The sequence below is a fragment of the Colossoma macropomum genome, unplaced genomic scaffold (genome assembly GCF_904425465.1).
Source record: "Colossoma macropomum unplaced genomic scaffold, Colossoma_macropomum, whole genome shotgun sequence".
Taxonomy (NCBI): domain Eukaryota; kingdom Metazoa; phylum Chordata; class Actinopteri; order Characiformes; family Serrasalmidae; genus Colossoma; species Colossoma macropomum.
In genome coordinates, this window is record NW_023494794.1 from 153,751 (window position 1) to 171,420 (window position 17,670).

The following is a 17,670-nucleotide window of genomic DNA, read 5'->3' on the forward strand; positions in this document are numbered from 1 at the left end:
ACATAGTGCACTACGTAGGACTCAGGGTGCCATTTGGGATCCAGCCAGTACAGTGGGGAAACAACCGCTGAACATGGTTCCGTTTGGGCCGGAGAAATGCGCTTGAACAAAGTCTGCCAGTTTTCTGTGGTAGCCGTGATCCTAAAATATCTCAGTATGTCGTCGAAAGTCGTTTTCTGTTTTCCTAGTTTAAAAATTCCCACTTTTTAACACGACTGCTTCGATTTAAAGTGCACTCTGACGTCAGTGGGTGACGTGACGTAGCCAAGCTAGTGCTAGCAACATGGCAGATGAAGCAACAAGGAAAGTAGTTTCGGAAATACCGCTATTAAAAACCAATTCTGGACCCAGAGACAAAGAGCTATGGGTTCAGAGGCTTCGAGAGGAATATCTGGCCCTTATCAAAGTAAGGACACGTTCAAAAACTGTACTCTGTTTCGTTAAATTGAGTTGAATTTGTTGGTTTTTGATAGCTAGGTGGCTAACGCTACCCATACGTGTCATTTAATGTCTGGCTATTCATAGACAAATCTTAGTAAATAACCCTAAAATGTGATTAAGTCTGAAGACCTAATCGGCATCATCATTCCCAGGCAGTGTCTTTTTTGTATATGTAAGTGTTCATTTCAGAGCTTTGGTATTTAGTCATTCTGTGAACCGAAACTCCATGTTTTGTCCTTTGCAGTATGTTGAGAATAATAAGGCAGCTGACAACGACTGGTTCCGTCTAGAGTCCAACAAAGAGGGAACGAGGTAAGCTAAGATGGATTGTTCAGAATTTATGCTTGTCCATTTAAAGCTAGTAGTCTGATCCTTAATCATCTTTATCCAAACGCTTAGGTGGTTTGGAAAGTGCTGGTACATCCATGAGCTTCTCAAGTATGAATTTGACATTGAATTTGATGTAAGTATTTAAAAAAACATTTTAAAATCATAACTCATATAGGCCTTATTTGGTAATATTCTTCTGTAACATATCATTGCAGATTCCTGTCACATATCCAGCCACAGCACCTGAAGTGGCAATTCCTGAACTAGATGGGAAAACGGCGAAAATGTACAGGTTGGTTTGACATGGCTTCTTTTTCAATTTTCAACATATAAAGGAAAAAAAAGACCAGTATTTTACCTCTTTTATTTCTTTGTCTTAAAAGGGGTGGTAAAATCTGCTTGACGGATCACTTCAAACCACTTTGGGCCAGAAATGTGCCAAAGTTTGGTTTGGCTCATCTTATGGCACTAGGGGTAAGTAATACCTCTGCATTTAAGGCGTAGTTTAACCAAACGTGCTAACATAGCTAACAACGAATAGACTTTAGTAGTCACCAATTAGCATGATGTTATTTGTTTACACTAATGAGCCAAAACATTATGACCATAAATGAAGCGAATAACGTTGATTATCTCCACAACTGCACATATACAATCACTGAGAACCTACATCTACACTCGTTGTCCATTGTATCAGCTCCATTTACCACGTAGGAGCACTTTGTAGTTCTACAATTACAGACTGTAGTCCATTTGTTTCTCTGCACCCTTTGTTAGCCCCCATTCACCCTGTTCTTCAGTGGTCAGGACCCCCGCAGGAGCACCCCAGAGCGGGTATTATTTGGGTGGTGGATTATTCTCAGCACTGCAGTGACACTGACGTGGTGGTGCCGTGTTGGTGTGTGTTACGCTAATTCGAGTGGATGATCCACCACCCAAAATAGTTTTTTACTTTTATATCACGTGCCACCTACCTAAACACTGTTGCAGACCAGGTACACTTCATCATGGCAGTGGTATTCCCCAATGTCGGTGGCCTCAGCAGGCGCCCTGCCACACTGCGCACATTATTCAGGAATCGTCCTGGGGTAATTTTCTTTTACACAGGTGCTACTTTGTGATTTTATTTCAGGATCATCAGCTTTTAGTTTTAAAAAGACCATGTGCGGCACAAACACCTGGGTCCTTAGAAAATACCACCCGCTAATAACTCGCACATCCTTATTTTATTGCGGGCTGGATGTGAGAGATTTATTACTTAAGAAATATGTTCTAATTTGTTACAGATTATTTGAGTTAAGAACCACTAACTTTCATTGTAAAAATATCCTGTTATCTCTTTTTCCTCAGCTTGGACCTTGGCTTGCTGTGGAGATACCTGACCTCATCTCTAAGGGCTTAATACAACACAAAGACCAGCAGAGCAGTTGAAAAGGGATCCCACACTTTGCCTAAAACAGAAAAAACAGTGTTCTTAACATGCTAACCCTAAACCACCTAAGGATAGTCTTAAAGGCATTTCCTCTTTCTGTTGACAAGGACTCTTGTGTAAATGATGTGTTCGGCCATGCCCCCCACACATACTGTATGGCATACTGTGTGGTTGGTCTGAGCATATAAGGCTTGTAGGAGCAGTTGTGGAATATAATTTGTCATCAGTAAAGAATCTGTGTGTCCGATTATGGGACCATTATAGTTTAAGAACTTGTCTGTTGAAAATGTAAAGCATCTATTAATTTATATGTGTCATTATCATCTCTAAAGTGCTGACAACAGATTAAACAGAACTAATTGTGTTGGTCTCTTTGAATATTTAGGTAACTCGCTATCTTAGAAATGACTGAAATTGCACTGTGGCTTGTGCCTGTTTGATGTTGGTATATGGCATGAAATCAAGCACAGAATGACTAAAAACCTTTGGAGAGGATATTTGTTGGTATATTTTTTACTAAAAAAATCTGGAACCTATCTTGTGTGGGTTCCCTTAGAGGCTGTTTTATTCCTTTCCCCCACTTACAGGCTGCAATGTGAGCTGTCAAGACAGAAAGACTAGACCTGAGCAAAACACTGGAAAGCTTGTGATGTGAACATATCCTGAAAAGCTCCACAGAGGCCTTGAACGCTACTGCAGCACCACTTGCAGGCAGTACTGTGAACTGTCAAGGCAGAAAAACTGGACCTGAGCAAAAAGCTGGAAGGTTTGTAAAGTGAATGTGTGCATGGAGCGTATGTTACTTTACTGTTCTGCATGACTCACTGGGACTTGGAATTCTCTTCCTAGCAGCAGAGCCCATCTCTGTACTGACTGAATTAAGTTCAATTGAGATGGAGCATGTCCCCGGTGTAGAACATGCTAGGAGGTCTAATAAATTGCCAGCAATCTGGAGCATAATAAAGAGGTAAACAACTGCAGTTTGAGTTTTGACCAAAGGTCTGAGCCATATTATAACTTTACCCTTTAGACAATTCAGTTGCTCAGACTTTTCCCAGCAGTGTTTCCGAGAAAGGGAGAGATCCGTGTTGGCTAGAGGCCAATACTGATCACATAGAGCTTCAGCTTTTTAAACCTTACACTGTGTTCACAAGGGGAATTCACTTTTGTTGCTTCCAAAGGCTGTTCATAAATAGTTTTACAGACATGGTAATGACACTCAAATATTTTGGTAAAAATGTACCCAGTTTTACATTTACCTCAAATGTGGTCAATCTGCCAAGACATATTTTGTGTCTGAGGTTCGCTTCTTTAGTTTTGCACTTGAGCTACAATGCTAATGTGGCTAGCATAATGGAGTCTTTTACCATACCAGTTAGCATCATGCAGACTATGTACCTAAATCATCACACAGTAGCATTAAACCATTACGTTATTAAACATTGGGCTGTTAAATAATCTCAAATAGAACTACTTAGTCTCAAACAGTCCAGACTTGCTCATACAAATCCTATAAATAATTAGCATACCACGCTAACTGGTGTTACATGTTAGCCCTGTAGATAGGGCTAGGATTTCTCTGAATTGTCCAGGTTTTCGGTTGCCTGTTCAGGACATAAGTAATTCCACTCCTGGACGCACAATGTCCAGAATTTCAAGCATTTTCATGTTTCTTGTGAAGTTTAAACAGGTTCTTTTTATCCAGTCAAATCATTTGTATACAAAGAATGGGTTTGATTACTCTGCTAGAAAAACTAGCATAGACCAGCATATGATGTGTTTTGGGTGCTGGTATGCTGGTCAGCAGCAAAACCAGCCTATGTTGCGTTTTGACGCCAGTGTGCTGACGGACCAGCTTGACCATGCTGGGTTGACCAGCTAAACCAGAGTAGACCAGCTTTTTTCAGTAGGGTAGTTCAGAGTACCCTCAATGTAGGGACAATTGTTTGGCCAAAGTGCACCATTGAAGGCATGTTTAAGCAAAAGGCAGCACTTTAATGTGATAACTGAGAAGATTAGGTTCTTTAGCTGAACTTACATCTTAGACTGCATTGTGACCACAGCTATCTGTCCACTGAATTTATTCAAAAATCTTACTTACAGCCTCAGGGCAAAGGTAAAGAGGCAAGCATTGCACAGCAAAGTGGCTGCAAAAAAGGAAAACTGTGTAGATTTGACATTACAATGAGCTCATCTTCATTTAGAATGGCTACATTTGTCTTCAGTGTGCGGGAGGTGCGAGAGTGGTGCTTGCTTGTACGCAAGTGAGAATATAACAAATCCCCTGTCATATGCAGTCATCAAAACTGGAACCTTACAAGGATGAGCAAGCTGACCATACTGCAGATCTAAAAATGGAATACTCCACCTCCACTCAACTCCCACAGTCTTCAAAACGTGTCTCAAACAATATAAAATGGGTGTGACATTGGTGGACTCTCCATGAAGACGTCTTCTTCATCATCTGCCCCATTGCAAACAGATCATCTTGACTACACAACTTGAATGTGGCCTTCTGGTCTTCCTACATTCTACCACAGTGGCAGCATTTTGAATGTCAGAACTTATAACATCATGCTATGATGCACATTGTCATGCTGGTCCAAATTTTAAACCAGCAATACCAAAAGAACAACATTAACGTCTAGCAGAAGAGGCCCCCGCCCATCCTCTTCTTCCCCAAATTAAAAACTCTTTAAATCTGCATAATTCAAGGGACATATTTATCATAAACGTGGTGAATTTACCCAAAAGGTAACGGGTTTGCGTGTATGTGATTTGAATGTAATCCTGCAGGTAATCACCCTGTTTTATAATGTACCTGTGCCTGATTACTGTCTTTATTTACTGTAACTGTAAAGAACTAGTTACATTTTTTTATTATCCTGATTACATAACGCCATTACATGTATTTTGTTACTACCCAATCCTGTGTAACACTGTTAATGTCCAGTAATAATTTGCATTTATTTGGTTGAAAACCAAAATATTGCCAAACTGCAGCGTCCATTTTACTCTCTACCAGAGAGTAGATCTCATCTGCCGGAGTTTTGTCCTGTCATTTACATATTACCCAGAATTTTTTGCCAGACTTAAAATGTGTTATAATCTTTGCAAGTGGTTTGAAGTGTGTATATGTGCAGTTAATTAATCAGTGATATTTTTGTGACACGATAATTTGTGTAATATTAGCACTTATTTAAATTGCTGCGATAATTGTGAAAAATATTCATTATCAACCATAGACTGCTGATTAACCTTAATTTAATCAAATTTCTCACTCTTTGGATGCTTATGTTACACAGATGAGGTGAAGTACTAATCAGTACCAAGTTCAGCAACAGCTCCATATAGTGTTCTAGCACTATTGTACATATCAAGGCAATATACAGGCATTTTCTCAAATTCATATTTATTTCAGAAACCCAAAATCAAATAGATAAAAATACGTTCTGGCTAACAAGTGGCAGCATGTAAAGCATGAGGTTGAACAACATCAACATGTGGCACTTTTTAAGATTGTCATTTCTTCATGGCAAGATTAAGATGTTGTTGCTGTCATATGAAAAACCTTTTTTTCAATTTTAGATTTTATTTTTGACACCATTTGAAAACCTCATGATGAATGGACCAACATGAATGGTCCATAATGATTTTGAATAAAATCTTTTCATAAATACCGTCATTTTCCTTCCCCTATAAACACATTTGGAGATAAGGTTTTGTTACAACAGTGACATATGAGTATATATCAAGGCATCATATCATATATATCATATGAGTATATATGAGTTTTTATCAAGGCAGTTTTCCCACAGAGTTTTCCTGAGAAAATAATGATATTGAATAGCACAATACATTATAAATCATTGTCATGCATATTGTGTAACCTGAAGATAATACTGAGGTCATTTGATTCTTCAGCAACAGGTAAACATTTCGAATTACAGCACATTAGGTGAATAAATTCAAGCCAATATTTCCGATCCAGCCAGCACTGCTATGCCCTCAGGCAAAGCACTTAGTCCAGTTGGGATTCAAAGGTGCTGCAATACGGCTGACCCTGTGTTCTACCCTCCTTTTTGTCTAAATATCTTCAGCACACTTAGTTGAATTTATTAGAGACATCTATCTTTTATCTACATTATTAGCCATTTTATCAGCTACATCTACTACATAGGTGCACTTTGTAGCTGTGTAATTACTGAATGTAGCCCCCCTTTTCTACAGCCACCCTCTACTTCTTGGGATTTTAAATATCTCATTGTCACTGGTGGATTGAGAATAGTCGGCCAACACCAAAATATCCAGTCATCCACGGTCCTGTGGTCAGAAACTGATCACCGATGGATGTAGGGCTTAAGGATAACTAACACCAATTGCACATGGAAAAAAAGATCTATAATAAGAGCTACAGTATCTACAAGGTGTACCAACAAGGTCACTGCAGTGCTGAGAATTGTCCACTTAAATAATATCTGGTCAGCAGTGGTCCTGTGGTGGTCCTTGGTTCTATTTATAGAGCAGAGAGGGGCTGATTAACTGTGCGCCAACAGATGGGCTACAGTTAGTAACTGTAAACTTATGCATTGTCAGAAAACGTTTCTGTATAATTCAATCACTGCGATGCATACAAAGTCATTCAAAGTGGTTTGATATAAAATGTACCAATACAAAGAAATTTGCTTTTTGGGTTAGAAATACTTTTTCGGCCTAAACTTTATCTCAGATCTATCATAAAACAGTGTGTCAGGCATCATACATCATAAATATTTCATGTAATAATTTTCTGTGAGAGAGTTTTTGTTTTAGGACAACCGGTTCCTATCACCACCATTTTGAACAAATCTGATGTGGTAAGCTTCTCTAGTACAGAGCGGTTTCACATCAAACCCCTCTGAATGACTTTGTTTACATCTTAATGAGCGAGCTATGCAAAGATTTTGAAAGATGGATGGAATTCCCCTTTAAATGAGTGTTAAAGGTGTCACTCCAGTGACAGCGTTTGTATCCTGAAAGGTACGGTTCTTTTTTGAGACTGTAAGGTGCTACAAAGTGCTCCTTCATGGTAGGTTTTTCTGAGAATATGGCCAATGTAGGACCAAGGTAGATGCATCTAATAAATTTAAAACTTGATTTATGAGCACCTCTTTTCAAACAAGCGATTGTCAGCAAAAGCAAAGTAAGGCCTATGCACCTGTGCCCAGCGGCCAACCGGTAAAGCGAGCCTAATCCTTAATCTTTAATCCTCTAATCCATCTTGGCATGTGTTTTCTAAATGGCTTCCTATCCCCTGCGCTTGCACTTGTGCTGGGTCATAAGGGTGCAGATAGTGTCCCCGCAGCCCCAACAGGTTTGTGTGCTATGCGCCGGGACTACTTTACACTTGCATAAGTGACATGTTCCTGGTGTGGCCGGGCCTTGCTGGGGTTGGCTCTGGGCGAGCAGCTGCTTGAGGTCAGCCAGAATGGTGGTGCTGGGTGCCAAAGCAATGTCTACAACTCCAACGCGCTTTGGATCCCATACGCAGTCTTCCTCCAGGCCACTGGGCACGGCCTTCATGCCACAGTTGGGAGGCACCCAGGCGGTGTCGTAGCCTTGGCTGTGCCAGGTCTTCTGGAGAGGGTGGTTATCCTTGTCGATTCGTTTGATTTTCCCACAGTCCACACTCAGCTTGAGCACCACCCTGTCAGTGACGGGCGAGTTCAGCGGGTAACGCTCCGCTTTCTTCTGGTTGCGACTCACATACACCCCAGGTCCCAGCATGCCGTCAGCAGACTGTCGGAAGCCGTTTTGGATGATGGAGCGTGCCGTTTGGACCTTGGTTCCATGGTACATGGTGTAGCGCTTGCCCGATTTGGGCTCTTGTTCGGCCCTCAGGTGTCGGTCCTCATCATATTGTACGCTCCAGCCAAAGAAGGTGATAGAAGACATCTTCTTCTTCTGTTTTCCCTGTCTATAATACACAAGCAGAACAAAAGTAAATCACACAGGAAAGTTGATACTGTAGATACACTGATAATACTGTTTTTGATATAGATAAAGACCTGAGGTATGACTCAAAAAGTGAATGATATAAAAGAGAAGCAAAACTAACCTGTTGGTTAAGTGATCCTCCGTTTGAGAAATAGAACGAGCGAATGTGTAGAATACTTTCGTTTTCGTTTCTTGTGAACTAACTTAGGGGAGTTTCCCTTCCCTTCCTGCCCTCTAACTAGAACTATTTTGTAAATAATAATGCTATATTCTCTATTAAGACAATATATTTAGCTTATTCTATTAGCGATTGTGGTATAAATAATATCGCCATATAACTACTTTTAATCTTTTTTTTGTTTTATTTTCGTCCCTCGTTCACGCCTGTCAGTCAAAGGTGAAGGGCACGCCCACCCCGTGGAAGCTATTATTTCATTTGTCCTAGGCTGAATCTCCCTACTTTGTAGTTTACTATGTGAGTTATGAAATTTTGGCTTCTTCACCCAAATAGTGCACTATACGCCCACTATAGATGTGTACACAGGTGTCCGATTCGCAGAAGGCTATGATTTAGACATTTTAGGCGCTGTCTGGGTGCAGAAGACCTTATTTTAAAGGTCTATATAGAGCACTACGTAGGGAGTACGGAGTCATTTGAGATTCAGCCTGAGAATCTGTTATATACGTGGTGTCACTTTCGTGTCTCTGGTTTATAAAATAGAATCGGTATGTAAAAATAAAAGTTTGTCTAATGTTAAGAAACGATGGGCTTTTGGGCTTCCTTTATTTATTTAAAGGCGTACATATTTATTAGAGGTCCTGCCTGCGGCGTACTTCTGCCACGGTTTCCCTCCGGACTACTTTAACTGTTGCTCCTCAACCTTGCTTTCCAAAATTACAAGCGGGCCAAATGAAAGAGTAGCCTTGGGAAGTAAATATTAATATTAATATTAATTTGGACATAGTTTAGTTCGTGTGTGTGCCGCTTGAGGTCTCTTTAAATCACACAGGAACGGAACTTAGCCTTGAGGTAACTCAGAAAGTCTCACATCTAACGTTACATCCTGCGCGGTCGCGGTCTCTCTCTCTCTCTCTCTCTGTCTCTCTCTCTCTCTCTCTCTCTCTCTGTCTCTCTCCCTCTCTCTCTCTCTCTCTCTCTCTCTCTCTCTCTCCCCCTCTCTCCCGGCTTATTACGCAACTGAACTGCAGGGGAGCTCAACCGGTGGCCCAAAGAAAAGACAGCCTCTCTTTCTTTCCGTAATGTTTTTTCAGTCTATATTTGCCCTCAGATGTCGCAGAAGAACTTGAGTAAACAGTGCCGAAAGCTTCAGGCCACCTACTGGTAAAAACAGACGAAACTGCAGGAGTGTATTTCAGCGACGGACCGCAGCATCAGTCGGTCAGTCAGCGAGGCGATGCTGCTGCTGCTGTTCTTCTGATGTTACAGCGTTGAAGCTCGAGTACACGAAGCGGAGAAGAAGTCCAGCTCTGGTCGAGATGGTGGGCAAAGTTTGACACTACTGCCAAAGCAGGACAACGAAGGAAACGTGCCAGCTAGCCAGCCAACCAGCCAACCAGCCATGTCCATAACCCGAGAGGTGCTCCTGGTGGGAGAAGGAAACTTCTCCTTCGCAGCAGCGCTGAGCGAGAGCCTGGCGCCCGGCGTCCGAGTTACAGGCACCTGTTTGCAGCCTGAGGCCGAAGCCCTTTCTCGGGAAAACGCCGAGAAGAACATCCAGCATCTCCGAGACCGGGGTATGTTTATCCATAACAGTGAGAACGATACAGTTCTGAACGTCCAGAACGCGGCTTTCTCTGCTCGAATTCACCGTTCCACCTTAAATGTGCAGCGCCTGAATGGACCTGATGAACCATTTAAGGTGGAACGGAAAATTCGAATAAGAGGCTGCCTTCAGCTTTGTACTCACAGAGCAGTTGAGTAAAATGTGAACAGGTAATATGATCGTATGTTATCGTGATACTGCATTACTTTTCTGAGCATTCATGAACATCATAAGTTTGCCTTCTTTGATTCAGTCTAATTTTAGTTTTTCACTGTAAAAAAAATACCTACAAAGTTTTTAAAATCATAAATCAGCTGTTTTGCAATACTCAAAAGATTTGACAACATCGGGACATTTTATTGTTACTGTGATAAATTATGTCACAGTACACTTTTCTGAGTATAAAGTATAAAATTATAAAAAACAACAACAACCAGTGTAATTGCATAAACTACATAGTTTGATTAGCTGATTCCATGCCAGCCTTGATTTAAATGCAAAATGTCATTGGGCCTCATTTAGCAATATCTTCCTAGGTTTCTTCCTAAACCTGACCTTGAAAAAGATCCTAAGAAAACAGATTCATGACGTGTTGTTAAACCACAGGATTTATGCTGGAGTGTGTGTAGATTCTGTTCTTACCTAAGAAGAAATCCTAAATAAGAAAACACTGGTGAATGTCAGAATCTTTGTGAAAACTGTGTAAGTGGGTTTTAAGAAGAAATTTCTTTTGAAGAAGAGGTGGTGAATGAGGCCATTGTACTTGTGTTTTTACTACTGTTTTGTGTGTGCATTTTAGGCATGATCGCAAAATTTAGCTGACGATTAACTGCCACCACTGAATAATCACATTAATGTCATAACAATTACATAACATCTAACCAGTAATATAATAATTAATCATTTAATTGTCTAACGTGATAAAAGTTGGTTTATGAGGAGCCAGCCGTCTTCCTATTTCCCCCGTTATATCGAAAACATGACTGCAAAACACAAGATGGTGCCCGCCAGCGAGTCCTCAGTGAATGGAGGTGAATGAAGCGAAAATGGCTAAAAACAAAAAGTTAAAATAGTTTCTAATCACTCACCCAGAGCTTTCCTTCAATTTTAGAAAGTAGAAGCTTGTATTTCACCAAAAACAAAGCAGACTTTACCTGTATGTTTCCTTGTTTGTACAGCAAATGGGTTTTAGGCAGCAGAACGCTGGCATTACTGCTACTGAGTGCTGATTGGTTGGCGAGCGGGGCAGCTCATTGGCTGTTCGCGCTGACATACATCATGAACGTACGTGAGGCGCCGTTTTAAACAGCAGTGTTAAAATGTTTTATTTTGTCCTGTGTTCAGGAAATGATTGTATTCTTTCATATTAAAATTGTTTACACATTCATAAACTATGATTTTGCTCAAATACTCCATCTTAATTTATTTTGGACTCGCACAGGAGCGCCCTCTAGCGTTTAAGAAACCCGGAAGACATTACAGAGTGGTAATTCTCCTCTCTGCAATTCTCTGGAGTAGCTTCCAACTGATGACAGAAACAGCTCAAGCTCAAATAAACAAACATTACTCACTGCTGCCCTCTATATGCGTTGTAGCACCGGTCAGAAGGACAGAAAAAACATGTCTAGTTAAATTCTCTTTGTTAACAGAATTTAAACATATAATTGTGACAGCAAACAAGTATGGAGCATGACTGCAGTCAGCTCAAATAATTGTGATCAGGCAAATATATGATAATAGTGACTGGCTGAGTGCATTTTCATTAGTTCCAGTTTCATTAGTTCCGATTTGTTCGCAAACTCAGAAAAAACTAAATAGCATGGTACATATTATGTATTGTGAAAATATATGCCAGTTTTGTAATGTAATATTCTTGCCCTATCACCCACCTTTAATTAGTAGGCATTTCGATCTATTAATACGTTTTAAAGATAAATGGTATATAAAACCATTATCCTTATTAAAAAGCAGCCCAATTAGATTTCTTGTCTGGTTAGATATTGATATATATGTATTAATACCTAATGTCAGTCCTCCTCTCAGGATGCTACAGTATTATGGCAATGTTTTGAACAATCGTACACATAGTGTGTTTAGGCAGGGTTCCTCTGAATGATGCCCTATTCTCTTAATGTGTGATCTGGTCATTTTTTATTCCTACATTTGAAATTATGTTCCTTGGCTTGATAGGCTTATGTGTTGACTCTGTTTTGCATTTGAGCCAGTCATTCTTCCCACTCATGAGGTGTCATAAACCAATGAATTTGCAGACCAGTGGTCTAGGCATCGTACTTCCGTAGTGGGTTGCTACAAAATGGCAAAAGGGGTAAAAAGCTTCCTTAAAATCCCTCTCATAGTTTGTGTTTATAAATATGTATTCAAATTGCATTTATAAGCTCATGTGTCAACTTTATTTTGCATTTGAGCCAGTCGTCCTGCCTACTCATGCGGTGTCATAACCCAATGGATTTGCATGCTTGTGACCATGTTGGTATATTTACACAGTTGGTTGCTATGAAGCAGCCACGGGGATAAAAAGCCTTCTCAAACTTCCAGTTGCAGTTTGTGGGAGGCCCATTAAGGTGTCTTAACAAAGGACCAAACCATAAACCTAATAATATGTATGTGGTTTTGTGTCTTTTCACAGGCTCTACTGTCCTTTTTGGGGTGGACTGCACATGCTTAAAGGAGCATGAGGTCATTCAGCATCATCTTTATGACTGCATCATCTTCAATTTTCCTCACTGTGGCCGTAAAAGCGGCGTCAAGAAGAACCGTACCCTCCTGGCCAAGTTCTTTGCGAGGTAAGCAAGGCCCTCTGGAGACCCCTGAGGATTGTTTGGCCGTTATGTAAGCCTTGCAGTGTTACACAAGAGTCATAATGAGGGGCTGAAACACTGTTTAGCCGTTCTCACAGTGTCAGCGCAACCCTCGCTTGTGAATGATGCTCTCTGCCTGTGTAAAGAGCGCTCTCTGCTTGTGTTTTCTAGCTGTGCCGAAGTGCTTAAGGACAATGGAGAAGTGCACGTGGCTTTGTGCAACGGACAAGGCGGCACTCCATACGACAACCCCATGAGAGAGTGGCACAATAGCTGGCAGGCAGTTGCCATGGCAGCAGAGGCAGGACTCATCCTCAGTGAAATTCACCCATTTGATCGTGACAAATATCAAGGTTACAGATGCACAGGTTACAGGTAAGGAGATGTTTTTATTAAGGCATACTAAAAGACTTCCATTGTAACCAGCAAGATTTGTTTAAAGCACTTGTAACACACATCTATACAGAATAATGGTTTCTGCTGTATCTTAAACCTCGTATTGTACAAAACCTTGTATCTCCGAAATGTTAACTTTATAGAAGAAGGGCAAACTGTTACTAATGTCTACCTTAACATGAATATATTATAATTAGGGCTGGCCCAAACAGCATTTTGCAAGCTATTTCCAAACGAACACTAGACAGCTTCACAAAATCACTTTTAAAACCAGTAATATTTACTTTATAATAAACTATAATACTAAGTATGTTTGTTACTGCAGTTCAGAATATATTCAGTAGGTGACAGTGCATTAGCAGATTATCATGTAGATGCTCAGGGTGTAACAAATTGGAATGATCATTTTATGTAGTAATCACAGTTTTAGTTTATTTTTTTACTCATGTTATTTGGTTAGTTTGCAGTGCGGGATTGGTGAGCATTTGGAACTTCAGGCCCATCAAAATGCAGACCACCCTAGAAGAGGCTGGGGAGAACTTCACCCCCTCCTCACCTCTAAACTAAACCAGCTTTGAGTTAGTTTATTGTTAACATCTCTATTAACATATGTTAACAATAACTCTTCTGTCTAAAGGCCTTTGCTGAAATGTTATGTGGGTTAGGCTGCAGTTTTTGTGGCGAAGATGAAACAAGACAAAGCCTCTGAATATTAAATAGAGAAACTGAGTATTCCAATTATTCAGACTAGCCCCGCTTATAATGTAGCAAGATTTTATTTATTTGACATGATGATTTGGCAGCCGTGTTTGCATGCTTGAAATTTCTCTGCAGGAGTCAAGACAAAGGTTTTCATGTAGAAGGGGCACTGAACCACGTTTTTACCCGGAGTCTGCCATACACCATGCCAGAGAAGCTGAAAATGGTCACAACAATTGGAAAGGAGGCCGTGAGCTTTGAGGTTCCAGAAGAACTGAGTGAATATGTGAACAGGTAGGCAAAATAAACTATCAATACATATCATATTTAGATGGCATACAACAACATTTGCCTCATTAATACATAGCCAAATGATCTTAGGTGTCCTTAATTCTGGAGATGTACGTCACTTAAATCTACATTTGTTCATAATTGCATTATCTTTGCTGCTGACAGTGTTTCCAGTATTTTCAACTGGCAGTTCTACTGATTTTCTGCAAGACTTAAATAATTGAGAATTTTATAGAGATTTGTAGATAAAGATTACCATTAATGGATGTTTCCTTCACCTACATCGTTAAAAATCTTAAAAAATAAAAACTTTTTTGCCTAAAATAGATTGAATACCTTGGATTGATCATACAAATATCTTCTTTTCCATCCAGTCCTCACCCATGCAACAAAAAATTAATATGACTTCCTAATAAAAGTTGTAATTAGGTCATGCTGTTCATTCTTCTCTTCATCAGGGATTTCCTCAGCCAACAGTCACACCATCCTGTAAAAATCGTGCTGGAGCAGCTGCTTAGAGAGATTAAATCCTCATGGCCCGTGTGCACAGTTATTGGCAACTTCCCAGAGTTGCTTACCTGCTCCCCAGAGAAACTCCGGTCTTGTGGCTTGAACTTGACCCCTTCTGATGTCTACTGGATCAAGCCCATTGAAACCCACCCTCTTAACCAATGCGAGGACAGCATGAAAGACTGTGAGCCCATGGGGGATCAACAGAGCTCTGGTGGGAGCTATGCTCTGCGACCATCTCTGTTACTGCATGTGCAGGAGATCATGCAGAATGAGGACTTTAGCCCTGGAACTCTTCATGCATTGAGTGGCCTGGTTTTCCAGAGAGTCCCCATATCCTGTAACCGTTACCCTGCCTACCATCAGCTTCTCCTAGTCGGTGTGTTACCCTCCAAATCTCAGCCCCTGCAGTGCCTCAGAGACTGCATGGAAGCTCTACTCTCACCTTACAATGTGTCCTTCAAGGAGGAGCACCTTGGAGAGGAGCATCAAATCTGGGTGTACTCCCAAGATGTCCAGAACTTTGGCAGGATGACGTCTGTCCCTGTCCCAGGATCCGACTTCCAGGGTTCTCTCCAACTTTGCGTGTTATTGCTGAATATAGACCACTTGGCCACCCTGATCTTTTCCATCCCTGACTGGAGACTGCTGTGGAGCGCTGACCCCCGCTTCCTTGCACATTTCGAACCACGGCCTATTGGTCCCTTCCGGCCCTTCTCGCTGTACCCACCAAGCTATTCTCATGACATCAGCTTCTGGATGGAACCGGACAGCTTCGATGAGCTTGATTTCCATGCTGTGGTGCGGGTGGCCACAGGTGGCGCGGTCAAGAATGTGAAACTGGTGGACCGCTTCCGTCACCCGCACATGGGCCATGCCAGTCTGTGCTACCGGCTGGATTACCAGTCGCCCGACCGCGCCCTGTCCCACAGCCAGGTACTGGGCCTGCAGAACCAGCTTCGCAGACTGTTGCCTCTTCGTTTGCAAGTGACCCTCAGGTAAAAACCCATAAGGAGGTGATCCAACAGTATGGTGTTTACAACTAAAAATGACATGAACATTGCAGAAAAATCACCGACACTGGCTGCTTTAAACATGTAAACCACGGATTCTCAGCTCCAGTCTTGGAGATCCAGTGCCCTGCACAGTTTCAAGTATTCCTTGACCCAACACATCTTATCATCTGATCCAACTCACTGACTGTTTATCAAGCCCTTTTAATTGTCTCATGGGTCGAGACGTGATCTCGTATTGATAATGTCTGAGGACAACCATGAGAGGTTTTTGGTTAATTAAGGGTTGGATGTTAAAAGAGCACAGACTAGAGGAATTTGGGGGTGGATTTAAGACGTAGCATATACTTGCTTACGGCAGATTTTGTCACAATCCAGCACAAAAATTCAAGAAGTAGCCCCTAAATGAGTATTCTTATTTAAAGATCATGTCCGGCCCTATGAGACAAGCTTGCATTAGTTGTGTTGGGGTACAAAATACTTGCAGATGTGCAGGGCCGGGGGTCCCTTGAACTGGAATGTAAACTATGTTTTATAGGATCCTAATGGAATCTCCAGGTGAAGTGAGACTGAAGACTGTGAATATATAAAATAAGGATTCTGACTTTTTATACCCCCAGTAATTGTTCTGCTCACTTATCTCTACAACGAAAATGTACTCAGGACTGTAACGTTGTGGCATTATTTCATTTTTGTGCAACTACCAAAACCTTCATAGCTGGTCCATTAATACATGCCGAAGGCTGTCAGTGAACGAGGAGAAACGCTGTCTTTGAAAGTTATCTCTTTGTGCCCTTTCTGTAAGTTTGCTAAGAGCAAGCTCCATTTTAGAACTATTAATACAAGTTACCATATTCAAAATTCATTAAAACAGCATTAGATAACAAACCAGATGGCCACTAAGATTCTGGGTTTGTATTCTTGCCTCTAGCTGTGTTTCCATCTAAGTATTCATTGTGCAGCAGTGATTCTAAACAAATAATAAAATAATAAAGGACAAAAATTGTGTCCATTAAAAAAGATGGAAATATACTTACCGAATAAACATACTGAATAACATAATTACAAATAGAGTCAAGTTATATAATTGTTTACGATAAATGGCCATTTCCAAAGCCAGTATATGGGCCAGCGCATTTTGCCTTTGTCTTTGTAAAACAAAGGAGAAATTAGGGCTTTCTCAATATCATTAACTGATTAACTTAATATTAAAGTATATCCCTACCCTCTGTAGTAGAAGTGTTTTAACAGATGTAATGTGATCGATGTGATTGACCTAAAGAGCTGTTGAAAATGCATGAACAATGCAATTATTTTTGGACAGTTAGATTATTAGTATTAATTAAGTCAGTAAGATGTAAACAAAGTCATTCAGAATGGTTTGGTGTGAAATGCTCTATTCAAGTAAAACTTCAGAAATGTTCACAGTGGTGTGAATAGGAACCAGACGTCTGAAGGGTTTAATGACTCTAAAACCTACATCACACAACGTATTTACACAGAATGGTAGTGACTAGGTTGCCTGATGACTGAGGCATTGTTTTACGATAGTGTTGAGATACACTTTTAATGTAAAGCATATTTTTAAAATACATTGAAGGAAGATTTTCAGATTTCCACTATTTTACCATTATCAACATTACACTTCTCTGGTTTACAGGTGGCTTTGGAGAGTAAATAAAATGGCTCGATTTGCATTGTTGACATTGTGACCCCTGGTTCCTGTCACCACAACTGTAAAGAAATCTGAGTTGAGAATTTCTCTATAGTACACCATTGCATATCAAACCATTCTGAATGACTGTTTACATCTCATCAACTGAATTATGCAGACATTTAAAAAAACTGGTTGAACTCACCTTCAAATTGAATTGGATATTTTAGTGTCAACATGGCAATTTCTTACAAAATGCTAATGGTGTCTAATTTCATGTATGATGTAAGAAATGAGATAATTGAATAAAATAAAACATGTCTCA

General features: G+C 40.5%; 3 protein-coding genes across 3 annotated transcripts; 2 read left to right on the forward strand and 1 right to left on the reverse strand.

Moving 5' to 3' along the window:
* Window positions 1–62: 62 nt before the first annotated feature.
* On the forward strand, window positions 63–2,567 carry ufc1 (ubiquitin-fold modifier conjugating enzyme 1). Its single transcript, XM_036579811.1, has 6 exons — window positions 63–406; window positions 686–753; window positions 841–904; window positions 987–1,063; window positions 1,155–1,245; window positions 2,122–2,567. The coding sequence occupies exons 1-6, from the start codon at window positions 284–286 to the stop codon at window positions 2,200–2,202; spliced, it is 504 nt and encodes a 167-aa protein (XP_036435704.1). The 5' UTR covers window positions 63–283; the 3' UTR covers window positions 2,203–2,567.
* Window positions 2,568–5,604: 3,037 nt separating this feature from the next.
* On the reverse strand, window positions 5,605–8,603 carry LOC118814287 (grass carp reovirus (GCRV)-induced gene 2p). The gene is made up of 2 exons (XM_036579812.1): window positions 8,301–8,603; window positions 5,605–8,159 (listed from the first exon to the last, which is right to left on the reverse strand). The coding sequence occupies exon 2, from the start codon at window positions 8,135–8,137 to the stop codon at window positions 7,490–7,492; it is 648 nt and encodes a 215-aa protein (XP_036435705.1). The 5' UTR covers window positions 8,138–8,159; window positions 8,301–8,603; the 3' UTR covers window positions 5,605–7,489.
* A 669-nt stretch (window positions 8,604–9,272) lies between these two features.
* Window positions 9,273–15,680, forward strand: fdxacb1 (ferredoxin-fold anticodon binding domain containing 1). Its single transcript, XM_036579813.1, has 5 exons — window positions 9,273–9,934; window positions 12,611–12,767; window positions 12,954–13,157; window positions 14,013–14,171; window positions 14,627–15,680. The coding sequence occupies exons 1-5, from the start codon at window positions 9,760–9,762 to the stop codon at window positions 15,678–15,680; spliced, it is 1,749 nt and encodes a 582-aa protein (XP_036435706.1). The 5' UTR covers window positions 9,273–9,759.
* The last annotated feature ends 1,990 nt before the right edge of the window (window positions 15,681–17,670 follow it).